The sequence below is a fragment of the Ornithodoros turicata genome, unplaced genomic scaffold, assembly GCF_037126465.1.
Source record: "Ornithodoros turicata isolate Travis unplaced genomic scaffold, ASM3712646v1 Chromosome15, whole genome shotgun sequence".
Classification (NCBI taxonomy): domain Eukaryota; kingdom Metazoa; phylum Arthropoda; class Arachnida; order Ixodida; family Argasidae; genus Ornithodoros; species Ornithodoros turicata.
The window spans coordinates 1,826,028-1,847,033 of record NW_026999318.1 but is presented as its reverse complement, the minus strand read 5'-3'; the positions used below and the strand labels follow the sequence as shown (position 1 = coordinate 1,847,033).

The following is a 21,006-nucleotide window of genomic DNA, read 5'->3' as shown; positions in this document are numbered from 1 at the left end:
TCGTTGCCCTCAACATACAAACTCTTCACAGGGGACGTCCGGAAGGCACCGGTGGCCAGTCGGATGCCTTCATGGTGGATGGGGTCCAACACCTTCAATGCCGAAGGCCGCGCCGAGCCATACACGACACTCCCGTACTCAATTACTGATCGCACAACCGAGTCATAGACCCGCAACAGTGTGACTGTGTCGGCTCCCCACGATCGATGGGATAAAACTTTGAGTATGTTGGAGGATTTCAGGCACTTCTGTTTTATATAGTTTATGTGTGGCACAAAAGACAGCTTCTTGTCAAACACCACCCCCAGAAATTTTTGCTCATCAGAAACTGGTAGTGTGTTGCCACCGAGGAGCAGCGAGGGCTCAGCAAATGTGCCTCGCTTCCTAGTAAAGACAACACACGCTGTCTTTTGCGCGGAAAACCTGAAGCCGTTTTCATCAGCCCACTTAGAAAGGCGGTTGATCGTGAGCTGCACCTGTCTCTCAGCTGTCGAAAGACTTGATGCTGTGTAGGAAATCTGGACATCGTCTACGTAAAGGGAGTACTGGACGCCAGGTAGGATGGCTCTCGCTATCGTGTTCATTTTCACAACGAATAGCGTAACGCTCAGCACAGACCCCTGTGGAACCCCGTTCTCTTGTACAAAGACGTCAGACAAAGTCGAGCCCAGACGGACACGAAACTTTCTATCTCTGAGGAAATTCTCGATGCACCTGTACATGCACCCCGTGATGCCACATGCGTGTAGATCCTGCAGAATCCCGAAACGCCATGTGGTATCGTACGCCTTTTCGAGATCAAAAAACACGGACACGCAGAACTGCCCTCGACCGGTAAACCGGTATATGTCGACCTAAAACAGAAGTCGACACAGTCGAAATGAGTCGCTCGAGACGGGTAGTTGAGACGACAGGCGTCGCTTGAACTCCGACATGTAAACCGCGCCAGTCGACTTAATACGCGACTTCCCGTACGTCCATTGCCGGATCTCTCGTGCTCCCTCCCACACCGTACTCCCACCTCCCACCTGATAACAGCATGGCTACCGACCACGGTGCTACCGACGTTACTGCTGTAGCGGCTGGCCCTCCGGGTCAACAGCGATGTGTGTGGAGCGACGACAGCACCAGATTTATGCTCTGCGTGATTATGGAGCTGGACGTCGCGTCGCTGTTAGACTGGAAGCGGCAGCGAAACAAGACAACATTTGAAATGGTCCAGCAGAAGGTGGTGGACATCGGTTTCGGTAATTTCACGTGGACGCAGATACTGAGCCATTGGAAAAACAAGAAGCAAAAGTACAACGAGGTAAGCTTTTAAGCACAATTGCATCTTCGTGCCTAACAATACGCAATGAACGCACCGCCATTTAAGGTAAACTGCGTACGATAGCAGCGGGGCGGCTCTACACTGCGGACGTTTTGAATGAGTTCGGAAAGCACTGTTTCAACTACTACTGCGTCAGTGACGATAAGATGAGGCGTTTCATCGAGAATCATCGTTTCATCGGGAATGATATATGTGTAGGACAGAGATGTACAAGATACTCAAAAATGCATTTAAGATAAGATAATAAATACTCACGTTAGAATGTAACTAAGCGGGAGTATAAATGCATGAATATTAAAGTATTTAAGATAGAGTACGAAATACTTAAAAAAGGATTTGAAACACACTTAAAATGCTATTTATCCTTGAGCACAAAATGTCACTGGTCAAAGTGGCAAGTCGCCGCTATGTCACATGAACGCCGCTGTGTGATCGGAGTCATCTAAACACAAGTCCCAAAAAGATGACAAAGAGATACCACATAACTGCACTAAATATATGTGACCCAGAATAAAGCAAACTTCTAGGAAATTTCCAGGATTTCAGGAAATTTCCACAGAACAAGCAAGATAATGGAAAGACGAGACACAGAAAGTTTGAGGGGAAGATTCAAAATATGTAATTAGAGTATTGAGTAGAGAATACCATAAAATGTATTTTAAATATAGAGTACAAATACACAAAACAAAAAGTATTGAGTAGAGTACCAAAATACCGCAAATTGTATTTAAAATACAGTACTTTAAATACAATACTCCAAGTACGTACAAGTCTGGTGTAGGATGCCAATATAAGGAATGAGGCGTACGATTGGTACATGGCTGAATTTTTATTTAATATCTACTTTACTATTTACTACACTACTACTAGGAAAAAACTAAACAGGGTCGGAGCGGACAATCACCCTCATGTTGGAAATGGTTCCAAGAAATGGATGCCATTCTTGGCGGAAGATCCAGGGCAACAGCAGCAGAAAATGGAGTGGACAGTGCTGCTGCCGACTGTGCCATAACCCATGAGACACAGTGTTCGTATATATCACTTTGTACTTGTTTTACAGGACATGTAGTGCATGTCGAGACTCATGCTGACATTCCATATCTTTTGCAGAAGATGGGTTTATAGAGCAACCATCAATGCTAGGTGAATTAAGTTCTTGATATTTTGATTTTACATTTCCTGCAGAGTTGTGCTGTTACAGTAAATGGAGGAACATGGAAGCCATGGTATGAAATGTTTAATTTTTCACCTCAGAGCCAAACACGAGTGCAGAATTTTCTGCTGGTGCCACAAATGTGGAAGATGACTTCGAAGAGGAAGCCAACATGACGACATCGCCTACTGGTGACGGTAAGGCATCTGACGCTTTGTGTTTCACAGTTCATCATGAAAAATGTTGCATACTGCTTCTGCATTACATAACGTTTGCTGTCGTCTTGAGGCCGTCCTCAACTGCAGGAGCGTCCCAGGAAGCGCAGCAGGAAAGACACCTTCCTGGATGGTCTAGAGAGGATAATGAAGTCCTCAGCAGAAAGAGCGGAAAGAGCAGCAGCACTGCGAACGGAGGAGGCACACAGGCGTCAATGCGAGCTCCTGCATGAAGAAAGACAGGAGTTTGGCAAAATAGTAGCAGACCTTAACAATCAGTTTTTGCAAAATTGCACGCAGATGCTAATGACTTTTCAACAGCAGCAAGCTTCACTAATACAAACACTTCGACACTCCACAACACGAGACACACCGTCACCACGTACACCACTGTTTCCAATGTACCCTGTTAATATTCCACATTCATCCCACCAAGGTCTGCTACGGAACACTAAACTAAGAGCACACAAAGATGTTTAGTGTGCGTTCATTGTAAACTGGTTGCTTGACGAAGGTACCCTGGCCAAGTAATTAGTTAACAGGTGGCGCCACCGAAGAACTTTCTCTTTTATAAGGATCTTCGGGACATCGGCCATCGACCATGAACAGAGTACTGAACGGTTCGTTTGCATACGCTCACTAAACAAATACACGTTGTAACTTTTAAATTTTACTTTGCACGATTATGGAGCCTCTGTTTTACGTAGCGGTGCCTTCAGTGAAAAATATTCAAAGAAAATAACCTCATCAACTCTGTGATTTTTTCGAGCCATTAATCTGTTTCGGTCCACATATTTCTTGTACGGTTCCGTCGTACCATAGGAGAGATAGTGCAGGTGATCCATGGAGCAGATTGGTGCATTGCTCGGTGCCAGAAATATGTAAACCGAAAACGGTTAATTACTCAGCAAAATCACTGTGTAGTTGAGGTTTCTTTTTCTTGGAATATTTTTCGCTGAAGGCCTCGGTACGTCAAAGAGAGGTTCCATAATCTTGCACAGTAAATTTTAAAGATAGGATGTTTATTTAATTGCTGAGCGTACGCAAATGAGCTGCTCACCACCCAATTCATGGCCCAAGGATTCATACGTTCAATTCTAAGTTCACTCCCAAGGATCTTTAGTAAAAAGATCTTCGATGGCACCACCTGTTAACAAATTATTCGACCGGGGGTCCTCCGTGAAACACTGTGTATATTGTAAAAGTATGAGGCAATGCTTGTATAAATTGTGTATTGTGCAAGTTTGTAGTGTCTGTGCATGCCTTTAAAGAATGCTCTTAAATATATCCTAACATACATGTAAAATAAATTGTATCATTTTCCTACATTTCAGCTGCATGTAATCAAGTCATTTCCGGCACATTTATACTTCACCTAGCAAAAGAGGTATGTAATCATGTACCTGGACGTTGCTATTTTAAATACGAGACTCGTCGCTATGAAGAATGTCACCTGGGTCCCCTGATGCGCGACCAAAATAGAATTTGTAGCATTCAGGCTCGCCATGCCCATTCATTTATCTACTGTGTGCCTACTTGTATTCTACTATCATCAGGGAGAAGGACAAATGCAGTGCTCACCTTAAAGCAGATGGGCTGCTGTGTAGGCACACAGGGCATCCTGCACGGCTGCATTGCCTCCATCTGCCTGGGACTGGCGTGTTGGCTGAGGGAAGGTGCGTTCTAAGTCCTGCATGTCTGCAACCCAGCTAATGGAAAGAATATATGCATATACAGTAAATCTCGGTTATAACAGCCCCACTTATAACGAATCTTCGGTTATAACGAATGCCTCACGAACGACCGTCAAAATTTGTATTGAGTCTATGGAAATTGCCCCCGCCTATTATGAACGAATTGCCGGGGAGCCTTCGGTTACTGCGACCGAAAGAGCTCCCTCGACCACTGGAGAAGGCAAGCGCGCGACGTCAGACGCCCGCGGATTTGTCAGGCGCCGCTTGCACGTGACCTCGCTTTGCAGCCAATGCGCTGTCACCATCAGCGCGCGCTGCACGTGCACCCGTTTTGCCATGATTAAGGCGTCATGGATGCAGGTGAAGCGGGAAACTTTGCGAAACTGCTTTAGAAAAGCTGGATTTGTTCATCAGGCACTGGCTACAGACGCCGATCGTGAAGGGGACTTTGGTGTGCGTGATACCGACACAGAACTTTGGGACAGAGCAACGGCTGCGAATCTGACTGACGGCTCTCAGTCTTTCGAGGAGTTCGCGACAGCAGATGACGACGCACAGGCCGTCGCGGACTTCAGTGATTCGGACATCATTGCCGACGTGCGCCCGCCGCCAAACGAACTTTCCGATGACGATGATGATGACACAGTGTCTTCCCCTCCTTACATTTTAACTACAGCGGAGGCACTCAAGTACGTTGCTTCCCTCCGCGATTTTGTGTACGCGAAGGCGCTCGCCGCGGCCCACCTGGACCACCTTGATGACTTAAAAACGCCGTGATCTCCGCAACTGTGTATAAACAGGCGCCATTAACGATGTATTTTCAATGAACGGCATACATGACTCATGTTTCTTACACTGCTGGCCTTTTGGATCAAATTTTTTGTCCATTCCATTTATAGCGAACTTCGGATATAATGAACGGGTTGCGCGCGACCGTCGAGTTCGTTATAACCGAGATTTACTGTAATTGTGAAGACTCTACAAAACATAACCATACAAACACAAGAATCTAGCATAGATAAGAAGCTACAATGTGTTACCTTGGGTTGATGCCCTCGTTGCTGTCCTCACAAATGTTATGCAGCACACTGACTGCTACTACAAGTGTTGGTACAAACTTGTAGTTGATGTCTGTGCGCTTCATAACGCAGCGCCACCTGCTCTTCAGCCGTCCAAAGGCATGTTCTACAATAACCCTGCCTGCACTCAGGCGCTCGTTGAACAGTTCCTGCTCTGCCGTCAGCCTTCGACTCTGGGGAAACGGCTTTATTAGCCAGGGCAACAAGGGGTATGCCGGGTCCCCAAGTATCACGTATGGAACCAGAGTTCCTCTGACATCTCTGTGCACCTGCATGTTCAGAAAGTTTATACCTTTAAGTGGTTCTCTATGTGAATATAATGTTAACATATTTGAAAGCAAGTGCTGCCTCATCTCAATTGGTACATCTCGTTCACTTTTGTTAATAACAACTACAAATTATAGCTGGTAATATATACTTGTGGAATAAGTTGACTGTTGTCTGTGTACAGCCTTGAGGACTTCAGCACAGAGGCATCATGAGCGGACCCTGGTAGTGCACAATAGATGTTGCGGAACCTGCAAAGTGTTCCCTATGTGAATTTATGGGTCAAATCAGTATGTTTGGTGAAACTAGCACTTGTACAAGCTATAATGGCAGTTGATGAAACTTGTACAAGTGTTGTGAACGGGCTAAAAAAATTACATAAGCAAACCTCATTCTGTCATCCACAACAGCTTGTAATACTAGGGACGGCCACCCCTTCCTGTTGACATAGTCCCGATAGCCCACCGATGGAGGGAGAACAGGAATGTGGGTACCGTCAACTGCACCGATCACCTGCGGTATGCCACACTTCAGCAGAAAGCGCTGTGCAATCACAGTTGCTTCATCATGGTCAGGCATGCGGATGAACTGGCTCAGAAACTGCTTCCGCAAAGTGTAGCAAAACAGGTAGACACAATTGTGGACAGTTGACTTATGTACGCCAAACAGTGATGCAGCACAGCGTGATTCACCACAGCTGGCTAGCTTGTACAGTGCTATGGCAACCTGCTTGTCAGTTGGCACTGGCGTCCTGACCCAGTTTGGAGCGGGAGACATGTGTGGCCTTACAAGGGCAACCAGTCGTACAAAAGTTGCCCTCGAAATCCTGAAGCTCTCCTTCCACTGGCACGGGCTACCAGTGGCCACAAGGTTTTCCCACCAAGCGTCTGGGCGAGTCCACATCCATATGCGCCGTCTTGCACGCCCTATGACTTGCAGGTCTGAAGAGATACAGTACATGTTAATTGGGCTTGTCTGGTGTTGCATGAAAAACAAAAGCAAGAGCAATAGATTACTGAGCTTTGTTGTGTAGTAGCAGCACTTAGTACCTGCTGCCTTCCTAGCAGCAATATTCTCATTGCTAGAAATGCAAATAACGCAGACCGTTGGGGCAGTTGGTACTCCATGGCAAAGATGCAAAAAACGCTGCGAAGTGTTACAAAACGGGCAGGCGCTCGTTTTCTGTTTGTCCCTCCGCTGTCCGTTTTGTAACACTTTTTTTTGCACCTTTGCTAGAATATATATTAAAAAAATATTAGATTAACCTTTGCTAGAATTGCAACAAATATGGCACAGCTGCACTTGAGCAAGCATCACAAAGTTTGCAAGTTTGGAGTTTGCAGACGAACCGGCTAGGTAGTTTTCAAACATATATTAATGCATTATTTTGAGTGTCATGCGGTTCAGATGTTCAACAGTACACGCGAAAAGCAAAATACTACAGTAATACAGTAAATGCGCAACAGGCCACCAATGTAAGTTTTTCCTTGTTCCCATCGCTGCCGATGGACGCTATCTTCCGAAACATGGCCCCATACGGAAAATAAAGCAAAAACGGGAAGTAGAACAAGACAAGTAGGCACCACACAAAATTATACTGCAGCGGTACAGTTCGGCAGACACCTTACCGTGCAGAGCTGCCCATTCTCCGAGTGTCCAGCCTGGCGTCATCTCCGTATCGTCGGGCGTCGCAGACAGTATGCGCTGCACCATTTGGTTGTGCTGGTGCACCAGAACCATCATCGCTGTGACGTGACGAATCAGTAACAAGCTGATCATGCTAAGAAACTCGCTTTGCTGTGCAAGCAGCAGGAAAAGCAAAACAACTTCGTCCATAGCTTTCGCAGATCCGCGGGCGTTGTGTTCCCAAAACTTGCCGTACTTGTTGCCAGATGTTTCCGCAGTTCGACCGAAAGAATGGTAATGCCGGCAGTCTATTTATCGAATGAGGGCTCGCGGAAAGGCTGCAGAAGTGTTTCAGATGTAAAGAACATATACGATAAGAAGTTTGTATGCAATATATCCTAATTATAAGGTTACGGGTCAGAGATGAGGGTGGCGCTTCAGTCGAAGATCAGTCGATTGAATTTCCATCGAGCACTTAGGCGCCTTAGTCGTCCGCATGTAAACCGCCGCCAGTCGACTTTGACGATCAGTCGACTGGACCGTTTAGTCGACATAGTATCCATGTAAACGCAGTCCACAGTAGCAGAATGCCACCGGTGGAACACGGGCGCGCGCAGCCCAGGTGCCATTACAAGCGCAACTTTCCCCACCGCCAGCGGAGTTCTCGCTTAGCGCAGGAAAACGAGTAGAGCCGGCGGCGGGAGTTGGGGTTAGCCCTGATCCGTCGTCGGCGACAGGTGAAAGCTTGGGGTGTATGTCTCGTACCTCGCCGCAAGATTTTGCCGAGGATGGGTTAGCGTTGGCCCCATTAGCTTGCAGAGTACAGGGGTCCGTCCCCGTTTCTGCTCCGTACATAGGCGTAACGATAGCTGGTAAAGAGTACATGGGCTTGGTAGATACCAGCGCCACGCTCTCGCTAATCGGAGACGCCGTATACGCAGATTGCCGCGGACGAAATGTTCGCGTCAGGAAGGTCAACATCCCCATGCGGTTAGCTTCGGGTGTGACGAATGCTGGAGGCGCTGTGACACTTTCATTGTGCTTCAGCGGAAGGCGATGCCGACAGCGGTTTGTTTAGCTGTCGGGTTTGTCCACTCCAATTATTTTGGGGCGGGATTTCATTGTTCGAGAAGGACTGATTCTCGATTTAAAAGCGAATGGCTATCGGTGCGGCGGTCCTTTGAGTCCGTTGATTCCTTTCGCGGTTCAGAAACCGGCTGGTAACATAACCAGTCGCGTGGGCACCCAATCGTATGAGCCGCCCAGCGGAGAGGCTGTGCTCACTGTGGGGAATGCGCCACAGGTAATCGAGAGGGTGGTTGCATCTTTCGGGGGCGGAGGGGCAGAGCGCGCCATGCTTGCCGACGTTTTGCTCCCGTTTTCCGAGATGTTCACTGAGAGGCCAGGGACGACTGATGTTTTAGAGCATCGGATTGATACTGGTACGTCGAGGCCCTGGAGGTGTAATCCAAGGCCTCTTAGCGCGCGTAAGAGGGAGATTCTTGACGCGGCGCTAGAGGAGATGGTTGCGACAGGTGCGGTTAGGCGGTCGCAGAGCCCCTGGGCTTTTCCGGTGGTGTTAGCTCCGAAAAAGGATGGGACGGCAAGCCTGTGTGTGGATTATCGCCAGCTGAACGCCCTAACGGTGAGGTATGCATATCCGTTTCCGTCTATCGAGTCAATTATGCACGCGCTGGGGAATGCCAGCGTGTTCACGATCTTGGACTGTAGTCGGGGCTTCCTACAGATACCGGTAGCGGCGGAGGATGTCCAAAAGACGGCATTCACTTGTCATAGAGGCTTGTTTGAATTTACGAGGCTCCCGTTTGAATTATCCAATTCGCCCGCTAGTTTTCAGAGGCTAATGACGTCGCGCTGGGTGACGCGAAGTTCAATTATGCCATGGCTTACATGAACGATGTAGTGGTATTTTCTAGGTCGTTCAGGGAGCACCTCATTCACTTGCGTGCTGTTCTGAGTAGAATGAGAGACGCTGGGTTGACAATTAATCCGGGGAAGGTTCAGATTGCATCCCCTAAGGTGGATCTCCTAGGGTTTGTAGTGGATCGTAACACACTGAGTCCGAACGAGGAAAAGTTGAGAGCTATAATCGATTATCCTCGTCCGCATGACATCAAGAGCTTGCAGAGGTTCTTAGGAATGGTTGGCTTTTATCGCCAGTTCATTCCGCGATGTGCGACTCTGGCTAAGCCACTTTACGAGCTGCTGCGGAAGAATATGCAGTGGTCTTGGGGTCCTAGACAGGAGGAGGCATTTTCCTCTTTAACACAAGCAATAGCGGATACAGCTAGATTTTGGTTGCCGGACTTGAAAAAGCCGTTCGTGATGCAGACGGACGCGAGTGATTACGGGGTTGGAGCAGTGTTACTGCAAGAGCATGAGGGAGACTTATGCCCTGTCGCTTTTGCAAGTCGTACACTCGCCCCGGCGGAAGGGAATTATTCCGTTACGGAGAAGGAGCGCTTGGCGGTGATGTTCGGATTGGAAAAGTTTGACATGTATCTGGATGAGACGACTTTCACCATTCAGACGGACCACCAGGCACTCGCATGGCTGCAGCGGTTGAAGAAACCGACTGGCAGGTTAGCACGCTGGGCGTTAGCGCTCCAGGGTTATTCGTATCAGGTACAGTACCTGAAGGGTAGCACGAATAAGGTGGCTGATGCATTGTCTCGTGCGCCACTGGGTTCCCGCTGTTCTGATGCACAGAAGGAATCCGAGTGGGAGGGCAGAGCTATGCCCGGGGATGAGTATGATGCTGGCCCGGTCGTACAGTCCGTACACGGGGGCCGAGCAGACTCTCTTGCGGTAAGCGAGGAGGGTGAAAGAGAGGCTGGTAGCACAGGTAAGTGTGTAAGTCTCCGGAATGGTTGTAGAAGCCAGACCGAGAGGGGACATCTCGTGGCGGCGATTGGTTCGAATCCCACGGGTAACTCCTCGGCTTGGGGAAGGGTCCTAAGCAAAGAAGAGCTCTTAGAGGCACAGAGATCAGACGGGTTATGTCAACGGGTGTCTGGAAAGCTGGCGGACAATAGTGCATCTGACACCGGGAACGTTGACAGGGATTTTGATGGCTGCCTGGACTCATACTTGTTGAGTGATGACGGGCTCTTGCTGCGATACGTACCCGGCTTAGACGAGGAGGACGAGAGTGTTTCCCCTTTCAAGGTGGTGGTTCCAAGGAGACTGCGAAAGGTATTTATGCGGTACTTCCATGACTCAGCTCTGGCGGGTCACGGAAGCGGCAGCAAAACTTATCATAAGTTATGTCGTCTTGTGACTTGGCCGGGTATGAGGCAGGATGTTCTGCGCTTTACGCGTAGCTGCCTGTTATGTCAGAAGGGAAAGCCTCGAGGTGGTAAGCCTCCTGGCATGTTGCAACCGGTAGTTAGTAGCTACCCTTGGCATATCGTAGCGTGTGACGTGATGGGACCATTTCCGAGAAGTCCACGCGGGAACCAGTACCTGTTGGTGGTCACTGGTCGTTTCTCTAAGTGGGTGGAGCTATTCCCGCTTAGGAAGCTGGTGTCGGAACGGATATGGGACCGGCTGCTTGAGACATTCTTACGGTTCGGGTTTCCGTCCCAGCTGATTACGGATAATGCTTCCTACTTCACAGGAAGGGTGTTCGTCGACTCCTGTGCGGCCCTAGGGATCCGGCACAAGAGAACGACTCCATATCATCCCAGGGCGAATATCACGGAAAGGGTGAACCGCAACCTTAAGAGCATGTTGGTGGTGTTAACCGACAAGCATAAGGATTGGGATGAGCGTCTACCTGAGTTGGGCTTTGCAACCAGGACGACGGTGAATAGGTCGACAGGGTTTTCTCCTGCGTACCTGAACTTCGGGAAAGAGATTAGTTTTCCGATGGAGAACTTGCTGAGACAGACCACGCTGATTGCTGGTAGCCTGTCGAAGTACGCGAACGAGTTGCGTAGCCGGCTCTCGGATGCGGTGACTTGCGCAAGAGAGAGCCTAGACACCGCTCGCACTGATCAGGCGCTTCAGTACGACAAGGGGCGTCGTGCCCTGTCGTACGAAGTCGGGGATTTGGTCCTAAGGCGAACGCATCCACTGAGCAATGCTGCGATGGGTTTTGCAGCATCGTTGGCTCAGCGTTGGGAGGGGCCATTTCGGGTAGTATCCCGGGTATCCCGCCTGACATATCGAATCCGCCGTGTGGAAACGGGGGAGGAGGCTGGTCCCGTTCATGTTGGTGATTTAAAGCGCTACCATGAACGCGATCAGGGGGCTGACTGTGAGGGTGACGATGTGCCCAGAGAGCCGAAACAGAACTCGGGGGGTTTACACCCGAGGCGGCGTGCTAGGACGGTTTGTTCCACCCGCGGCGGAGCACGGGAAGCGGGACAGCGGTCGCATGCATACAATTTGCGCGTTCGTTGACCATGCCGTGCTTCCGCACAACTGCTTGCAGGTTTCTTGGCAGCAGAACACAACCAAAGGATGGTGCCCCCCGCTCCCGTTCCGGGAGTAGACGGGGCAGCGCATGGAACCGACGGGTGCTGGAGCGACCCGTCCAGCCAGCTCCTCCTCAACGCCGGTCGGCAGCGACTTGGACGGCGCAGGTTGGGGACACGACGGCCAGCTTCGTGTCCCACACGCGGTGGCGCCACCAGCCCAGGCCACTAACGGGTGCAGATCCCGACAGCGTGGCTGCCACCTGCCGGGGGATGACTCTTCAAGACCGCTACCCCAGCGAGCCGGCCGCGGTCTACAGCGACGAGGAGGCTGCGCGTCTGTGCACCACGTGCGGGGGCCTGGTCATCGACCAGCCTACACACGTCAGAGGTCCCCACCACGCTAGCGCCGTCGCTGCCCTCGCTGGAGCCACGCAGGGTACCCCGGACGCCACGCCGGCAGCACACACCTGAGGGGCCTGTGGCACCTGCTGCGGTCATCGCGGAGCTGGCCGTCGCAGCCGCCGTCGAAATCCTCCGGGCCTTCCGCCCGGACCTCATCGCCGGGACGTACCCCAGAGGGACAGCGCCCATCCTAGCGCCACAGCCGGCTGATCCCGCAGTTGTGCCTGTGACCACGGGCCAAGACCGTATGGCGGTCGACTCGTCGCCGAGCCCTGCGTCCCTGGATGAAGATCACCTCAAGTTCCTGGACCCCAAGACCGGGCCTTAGGTGGGGGGAGGTGTGGGGTCCTCCCTGCACCCTCGTAGGAGGCTAGCACTCCGTATTGGCCTTGGGCGACCGCAAGTGCCCAAGGTCAAGGGAGGACCCCAGCAGGAGAAGGGACGCGGGGGAAAACAAGGGGACAGGGACAATCGGGCTGTGACGGTCGTTGGAGATAGTTGTGTGCTTTGGAGGCGAGGATTAAACGATGTAAGTCACACCTCTTGTGTCCGAGTCATTCTTTTTTGACAATAGGGAACGGCTTTTGGCTATTAGAGCATCCACGGTAGGGTTGAAGTTGACCGGGAGGCTTTAACCCGTATTTCCCATAAGGTCTCGGACGATACCATACCGCCAAGCAGTATCATAGGTCTTTTCTAAGTCAAAGAAAACAGACGCGTAGTGAGTTCCTCTGGCAAAATCCTCTCGAATAGTGGATTCCAACCGGATGAGGTAGTCTGCTGTCGACCGTGCATTTCGAAAGCCACACTGGGTATTATTAAGGCAGTTATTAACCTCAAGATAGTACATTAGTCGGTTGTTAACTATCCTCTCGAAAGATTTTCCCAGACAGCTTGTCAGCGCAATAGGTCGGTAACTGATTGGGTTTGAAGCATCCTTCCCAGGCTTCAGAACGGGGATGACCGTTGCTACTTTCCATATTGATGATGATGATGATGATGATTTGGTTTTTTTTTTTTGGCGCAAAAGCTGCTAGGGCTATAATGCGCCAAACAACAAGGTAATGTGATGAACCTAGTTAAAAACTTGAGATGCTCATGTTAAAACACTTGGCTAGTGGTGGCTTAAAAAAACATGAAAGGGTTAAGAAAAGAGCTCACTGTAAAATTCACAGTTTGTTAAGATATCCGATATCCTTTAAAAATTTATGTACTGCAGTAAAAGGAACAATAGCCTCATCACCCAGCAAAAGAGCTGGATGAAGAGGTAAAGAGTAACGATAAAATTCAGTGAAATGATGCTGACGATAACTTTCATGTAACGGGCATGTAATTAGAATGTGTTGGACAGAAAGGGGCTCTCTACAGCTCACGCACTCAGGTGGCTCCTCTCCACGTAGCAAAAACCCGTGAGTCATGTATGTATGTCCAATCCTTAACCTGCACCTTAAGACATCGTGTAACCTGTTTTCAAGACTTTGTGAGCGATTTCCTATTTGAGGCTTCACCAAGTGCAGCTTATTCTGCTCTTGTGTGCTCCAAAATTGCTGCCATTTCATGTTGATAGCATTCATCAAAGATAACCTGAGGTCTTGAAAAGGAACATCAAAGACTGTTATGTCAGCTGAAAGTGCAGCTGCAGCTGCACGATCCGCATTTTCATTACCCTGTATGCCCAAGTGGCTTGGCACCCAGCAAAGGGTTAAACGATAGCCCCTGTTAGCTATTTTATTAGCTAGACATCGTGCTTGCTGCACAAGAAAATTTTTTGATTTTTGCACTGAACATATTGCCTGTAAAGAGCTGAGGGAATCTGTAGAGATGACTGATGACGCAATGCAATGTTGTAAAATATAGTTGAGTGTTATGATGATCGCATAAACTTCTGCACTGAATATCGACATGATTTTGTGTAAACGATGAGTTACTGTGACTGTCCCAGTTACCATGGCACAAGATACACCAGCATTAGTCTTCGATCCGTCCGTGTAAAACGCCACGTGCTTTCTAAAGCTTTCCCTTAAACTCTCGAACTCCTGCTGCAGCACAGTCGTGGAAGTATCGCTTTTTCTGTACTTGGTCAGTGACGAGTTGGAATGTGGCGGTGGTTGCCATGGAGGCAGGCTCCCACCAAATTGCAAAAGCTGGGTGTTGTAGTGGGTAAAATCATAAAATTCAACTTCTCGTAAAACTCGCATGCTAAAAGGAGGGACGACTGAAGACTTGTTTAAGAACAGTTGTTCAAAAGGCGTCCTTGTAGCGCATGAGAGCGCCGCATGTTGTGGATAAGTACGAATCTTTAGTGCGTACATGACACTAAGATAAGCTCGTCGACTTCCTAAAGACCACTCCTTGCATTCGACGTATAGGCTTTGAACGGGTGACGTTCGGAATGCTCCGAGGACCAGTCGCAAGCCCTGATGATGTATGGGATCTAAGCACTTTAGGACAGACTGGCGTGCCGATCCATAAACTGCACATCCGTAGTCCAGCCTGGACCGAACTGTAGACATGTAGACCCTGTACAATGTTTCTCTGTCTGCCCCCCAGGACCTGTGAGACAGGACTTTTAAAAGGTTCAATGACTTCACGCATTTAGCCTTCAAGATTTTGATGTGGGGAAGAAAAGTAAGCTTTTTGTCAAAGACAAGACCTAGAAATTTACATTCTGTCCCTATAACAAGATCACTGCTGTTCATTTTAAGTGATGGCTCGGGAGACATTCCTCTAACTCTTGAAAATGGTACACATATGGTCTTGTCTGGGGAGAATTTAAAATTTAAATTTAAAGCCATTTTCACTGGACCATTTAGTTAGTCTGTTAATTGTGAGCTGCAGCTGTCTTTCGCACATGGCTAGGTTGCAGGAAGAATAAGATATTTGGACATCATCAACATAGAGCGAGTACTTGACTGAGGTGGGTATAACCTTAGCGATAGAGTTCATTTTAAGAATAAATAGAGTAACGCTCAAAACAGATCCTTGAGGAACACCATTCTCCTGTACAAAAGGACGCGAAAGGATTGTGCCGAGTTGGACCCTGAACGATCTTCCCTGTAGGAAGTCGGCGATGCAGTGGAACAGACGACCACGTATTCCACATGAATGCAAATCAAGCAAGATTCCATATCGCCATGCGGTATCATAGGCCTTTTCAAGGTCGAAAAAGACAGACACACAACGTTGTTTTCGTACAAAGGCTTCACGTATAAAAGTTTCTAAACGAACAAGGTGATCCGTAGTGGAACACCCCGTCCGAAATCCGCACTGATATTGGTCAATGCACTCATTTTCCTCAAGATAGTGTATGAGACGGTTATTTACCATTCGCTCAAAAGTCTTCCCAAGACAACTTGTGAGTGCTACAGGCCTATAGCTTGATGGATCTGACGCATCTTTTCCTGGTTTTAAAAGCGGGATAACAGTTGCAACCTTCCAGCGAGAAGGGATATGTCCTCTTTGCCATATAGTATTCAAGAAATCAAGAAGACTTTCCAGAGAAGTGTTTGACAAATGCTGTAGCATGGAGTAGGTTATTCGATCTGGTCCAGGCGCTGTGATTTTTGATGATGACATTGCCCTTACCAATTCTATCATTGTAAAAGGCTTATTGTAGGAATACTTCTCGTAAGCTCCACTAGGGAAATTATGTTTCTCCTTCTGTTTTTTTATTTTTAAGAAGTCGCTACTATAATGCAAGGAGCTCGAAACCCCCTGAAAATGCTCACCAAGAGCATTGGCCTGTTCATTCATGTTCTGACACGTTGTGCCATTTACTTGTAACAATGGGACAGTAAAGCTGGCATATTCACCCTTAATTTTCCTGAGTCTGTCCCATACTATTTTTGAGGGAGTCTTCGTACTTAGTGATGACACAAAATTTCTCCACGATTCACGTTTAGCTTCTCTTCGTATCCGCCTTGCTTTAGCCCTGGCCTTTTTAAATAGAATTAAATTTGTTGTTGTAGGGTATCTTCGAAAGGTACCCCATGCACGGTTTTGTTCTTTACGAGCTGCCTCGCAATCATTCGTCCGCCAAGGCTTTGGGCACTTGGGGAGACGTCCGGATGTTTGCGGAATAGAATTAGTGGCTGCCCTAATGATCGTGTCTGTAATTTTTTTGCTCATTTGTTCAACATCCATACCTTGAGAAGAAGACAGTGAAATATCGGCTTCTCTCTGAAACATGCCCCAATCTGCCTCTGATAATTTCCAACGAGGTGGACGTGTTGCAAGGGTATTTGAAGACAGGTGTAATTTTAAGGTAACTGGGAAGTGGTCACTTCCACGAGGATTTTCATCTACTGCCCAGTCCAGCATTTGGAAAACGGATGGGCTACACAGAGAGAGATCTATTGCAGAGAATGTCTGTGTGGCAGCGTTCACGTATGTTGGTGTACCAGTATTGAGTAGACACACCGGCCTTGAGAGTAATAGCCGTTCTAACATTTTGCCACGACAATCCGCCCTTGTGCTGCCCCACAAGTAGTTATGGGCATTGAAATCTCCCAATAAAAGAAAGGGTGGTGGGAGCTCGTCTAAAAGACTTTCCAGTTGTTTTTGTTCTACCAGGCCTGACGGCGGTAGATATAAGGAACATATGGTTAGGACCCTGTGAAGACATACCTGAGCAGCAACTGCCTCAAGTGTTGTTTTCAGTGGAAGGTGTTTTGTAGGGATGGTCTTTGATGTGAGGATAGCGACACCACCAGATGCACGTGTTGCACCAGCTCGATCTTTTCGGAACAGGTTCCATCGCCTGAATGTATGTGTGTGTTGTGGATTCAGATAGGTCTCTTGTAATGCAAAACAGAGTGCATCATACCTATCCGAAAGATCATTGACATCGTCATAATTGGAGAGGAGCCCTCGACAATTCCACTGAAGGATCGCCATAATAGAGAGAATGAGGGAGGTGTGTATAAGACATGTCTGCACTATGAAGAAGAAGAGTGTACTGTTTGAGGGAAGCTTCATTATTTTTTCTTTGGGGCCATTATTGGCTGTCCGGAGTTTTCTTCCGAGCAGCCGCTAGTTCTTTTGGAGATATATCAGGAAGTGAGCCACTTCGTGAAACATCTCCCTTAGGCTTCCTTTTGGATTGTGAGCTCACGCTCGTGAATGAGCCTTGTGAGCTCGTGTCATCATCGCATTCCATGGAGCTTGCCTCCACGGTTTGCGATGATGAAGGTGGCGTCTGTGAAAATGACGCCACGGAAGAGGCTTGCGAAACTTTTGTTACTGTTACGGGAGGTGGTGTTTGAGAAAGAGGTGTATGTGTTTCTTCACTTTGTGTTGAATTTTCTGTCTGTGTTGCGCATGAAATCATCCTTGGTTTCTCTTTAACGACAGATGAAAAGGATTTCTGGAACAGGAAGGAAGATGCCTTCTTCCTGGCTTCTGGATAGCTTAGTTTCTGTGTAACTTTGATGTGCATAACCTCTTTCTCAAACTTCCACTTTGGGCAAGACCTAGAGTATGAAGGGTGGTCACCTGAGCAGTTAACGCAGTGATCAGGCCCTCCGCACTCTTTGGAGTTGTGGTCCTGTTTGCTGCAGCGAGCACAGCATGCAGACCCTCTGCACGCATCGGAAGGATGGCCAAAGCGGTTACATTTAAAACATCTAAGTGGGTTAGGAATATATGGCCGCACTTCTGCAGTCAGATATCCTACCTTCAGTCTTTCTGGTAGAGTCGGGCAGTCGAACGTGAGAATCGTGTTGCGTGTCGTTATATATTCATTGTTTTTCCTGATTTTTATTTTCTTTACATCAATCACCTTCTGGTTTTTTAGATTTTCCAGAATCTCTTCTGAAGGGACATCGATGAGGTCTACTAGTGACACCACACCACGCCAAGTATTAAGAGTTCTATGCAAGGTTGATGTTATGTTGATTCCGAGCATTTGTTGTGTATTCAGTATGCGCTCACAGTCGGCTTCCGAGGTGCATTTCAGAAGTAAGTCACCCGATCTAAGGCGCTTGATTTCGGTCACATTCTTTGACACGGATGCCACCGCCTTCTCAATGAAGAACGGCGACATTCTCCCTAGTGGAGTGCTTTTATCAGTATCAGTGCTCACACTACTGACAACTATGTATTTAGCTTGGAAGGTGTCGGACACCTGTTTGAAAACTTCGGTCCGCGGACGCTTTCCGCCCGCGATCAAGGAAGGAGAAGAATATTTTACCATAAGAGGTTAAGGAAATGAATGTTCCCATTGGTCACCCACACTTCACATTCATACATGTGGGAAGGTCCCGGAGTTTTAAGGAAAACCCATCGGCCGGGGCCTGACCAAGACCCCGACCGCCACCGTTCAAGGCTTCTACCCTTCGCCTTTCATCCCCTCGGCACGGTACGGATAACACCTTAGGACTGGGGGCTGGGGTCCGTGGTGGCGCCACTCACCAAACATCAGCCTAAGCCGGTGCCCCCTGCGGGGTTTCCATATTGATGGCATTTGGCCCTTTTCCTAGACGTTATTAAAAAACTTGAGCAAACATTCTTTACATTCGCTTGACAGGTGAGTGAGCATAGAATATGCAATGCAGTCTGGCCCCGGGGCACTGACTTTTACTGAAGACAGTGCTCTCAGGAGCTCTACCATGGTAAAGGGTTTGTTATATAGAAGATTCTCACCACCTGTGACTGGAATGGCTGGTTTTTCAGCTTGGTGCTTTGTAAAGAGGAAATGCTTGTTATAATGAGAAAAACTCGATATGTTGTGAAAATGCTGACCAAGTCGGTCAGCCTGCTCTCCCAAGTTCTGACATGGGGCCCCGTTTACCTGAGGTAAGGGGATAGGAAAGCCTGTATAACCTCATTTAATTTTCCGAAATCTATTCCAGACGAACTTTGATAGAGTGTTCTGTAGTGTTGTGTAGTGTTGTAGAGTGTTGTGTAGTGTGTTCTGGAGGTGTGTTAACATTATTCGCTTCTTCAATGCTAGTGTCCTCAAAAGATAATGATACAAGGTTGCTTCTTTCTGAAACAAGTTCCAGTCTGTCTCAGAAAGTTTCCATCATGGAGGCTGTGACCTTAGAGAATTTGTTGGACCACGAAATTTTATAATTATAGGAAAATGGTCACTACCACGAGGGTTTTGCTCAACTGTCTACTCCAGACATGAAAAGAGTGTAGGACTGCACAGCGAAAGGTCTAAAGAAGAGAAACTTTGCGTTGAAGAATTTATGTATGTTGGTAACCCTGAATTTAGGAGACATATTGGCCTTGAGAGAAGAACCCTCTCCAACATTTTCCCTCGTCTATCTAGTTTTGAGCTGCCCCACAAGGGATTGTGAGCGTTAAAATCGCCTGAGATGATGTAGGGCTGAGGAAGTTGATCGCATAGGTTTTCAAGTTCTCTTTGTTCTATTAACGATGATGGTGGCAAGTATAATCAGCATACTGTCAAGACAGTGTCAAGGCTGACCTGAACGGCAACTGCCTCCAAGTCTGTGACAAGCGGAATACGACTTGCCAGTATGGTCTGCGGGAGGACCACAGCCACTCCGCCAGATGCACGACTCCCAGGTGTCCGGTGCTTCCTAAAAATATTATGTCTGCGGAAAGGATTGTGGTTTTCTTCGTGTAGGTATGTTTCTTGTAAGCAGAAACAGACGGCCCTGTACTTTTCAAACAGGTCATGTATATCATCTATGTTAGTATGGAGGCCTCGACAGTTCCACTGGAGGAGTACTTGCCCTATAATGAAAGTGTGAATTAAGAAGAACAAAGGGAGTCTGGCCATTGTGTGTACTAAGGAGGTACAACCCTTGGTGGAAGTAGTTTCTGTTTGTCCTGAAACTTGCCCCTACCTCGGCCTCCTTGTTTTTCTTTTTGCGCCTTCTTGTGGGAAGGAGCACGTGAGTTAGGTGTACTGGGGAGACTTGACGATGATTTCTGCGACATGCAGTCATCATCATCAAGGTCCATGATGTGTGTGTGTCTGGGGCGAACTCCCAGTGAGTCCGTCCCAGACTGAAAGTACGCCATCAACCTCTGCAGAGGTTGTGGCCACGACTTGCTGACTGCCCATTTGAGCAGCCGGAGCCAACGGAGGGGAACTCTCCGCAGGCTGTTGTTGTGTTTGAGGAGCTTGGAGTAAAGAAACAGACGTCTGTGTCTCTACGGATTTCGTCGGTGGCGTCGTGACGGATTTCGTCGATTTTGGTCTGTATCGGCGCACTTTGGGCAGGTAGTGCGTCCCCGGCAGACCTGCGATCCGTGCCCAAAACGTTGGCACTTAAAGCAACGACGTGCGTTAGGAAAGTAAGGTCACACGGGGCAGTTGATATATCCTGCTTTGATGCCTGTCGGAAGTTTATGTAGCTGAAAGGAAAGTACGACATGTTTGGTCGGGATTTCTTTGCCATCTCGGCGCATTACAATCCTGCTTTTTACTACAATCCGGCTTTTACTACACCCTGATCTTTCAGGCCTTCCTCGACCCCAGACTTAGAACAGTCGAGGAGCTCATGTTGTGATATTACGCCCTTTATGATGTTGAGTGTCCTATGTTCGGAAATCGTAACTGACACATCACTGATTCTATCGACGGAGAGTAGTGTGGAGCTTTGCAGTTTCGTTTGTACTTGGATTTGTGTGTCTCCTGTCGGCAGTTTCTTTGCTGTGTAGGATTTCCCCAATGACTTTCTCAAGCTCGCTAGCAACGACAAACTGTGATATTTTGGTCAAAGGCTTCGTGTTGTCTTCTCCGTGGATAATAAGAAACTTGGCAAACCAAGGTTCTGGAGTGAAGTCTAGTATTTGGGTTGGCTGTGCATCGGTGG

At 48.2% G+C, this 21,006-nt stretch overlaps 2 protein-coding genes across 2 annotated transcripts; one reads left to right on the top strand and one right to left on the bottom strand.

Moving 5' to 3' along the window:
- Positions 1-2,468: 2,468 nt before the first annotated feature.
- Positions 2,469-8,448, bottom strand: LOC135372507 (uncharacterized). The gene is made up of 6 exons (XM_064606109.1): positions 7,367-8,448; positions 6,127-6,679; positions 5,890-5,989; positions 5,433-5,740; positions 4,280-4,407; positions 2,469-2,923 (listed from the first exon to the last, which is right to left on the bottom strand). The coding sequence occupies exons 1-5, from the start codon at positions 7,572-7,574 to the stop codon at positions 4,281-4,283; spliced, it is 1,296 nt and encodes a 431-aa protein (XP_064462179.1). The 5' UTR covers positions 7,575-8,448; the 3' UTR covers positions 2,469-2,923; position 4,280.
- Positions 8,449-9,266: 818 nt separating this feature from the next.
- Positions 9,267-11,792, top strand: LOC135372455 (uncharacterized). Its single transcript, XM_064606062.1, has one exon. The coding sequence runs from the start codon at positions 9,267-9,269 to the stop codon at positions 11,790-11,792; it is 2,526 nt and encodes an 841-aa protein (XP_064462132.1).
- The last annotated feature ends 9,214 nt before the right edge of the window (positions 11,793-21,006 follow it).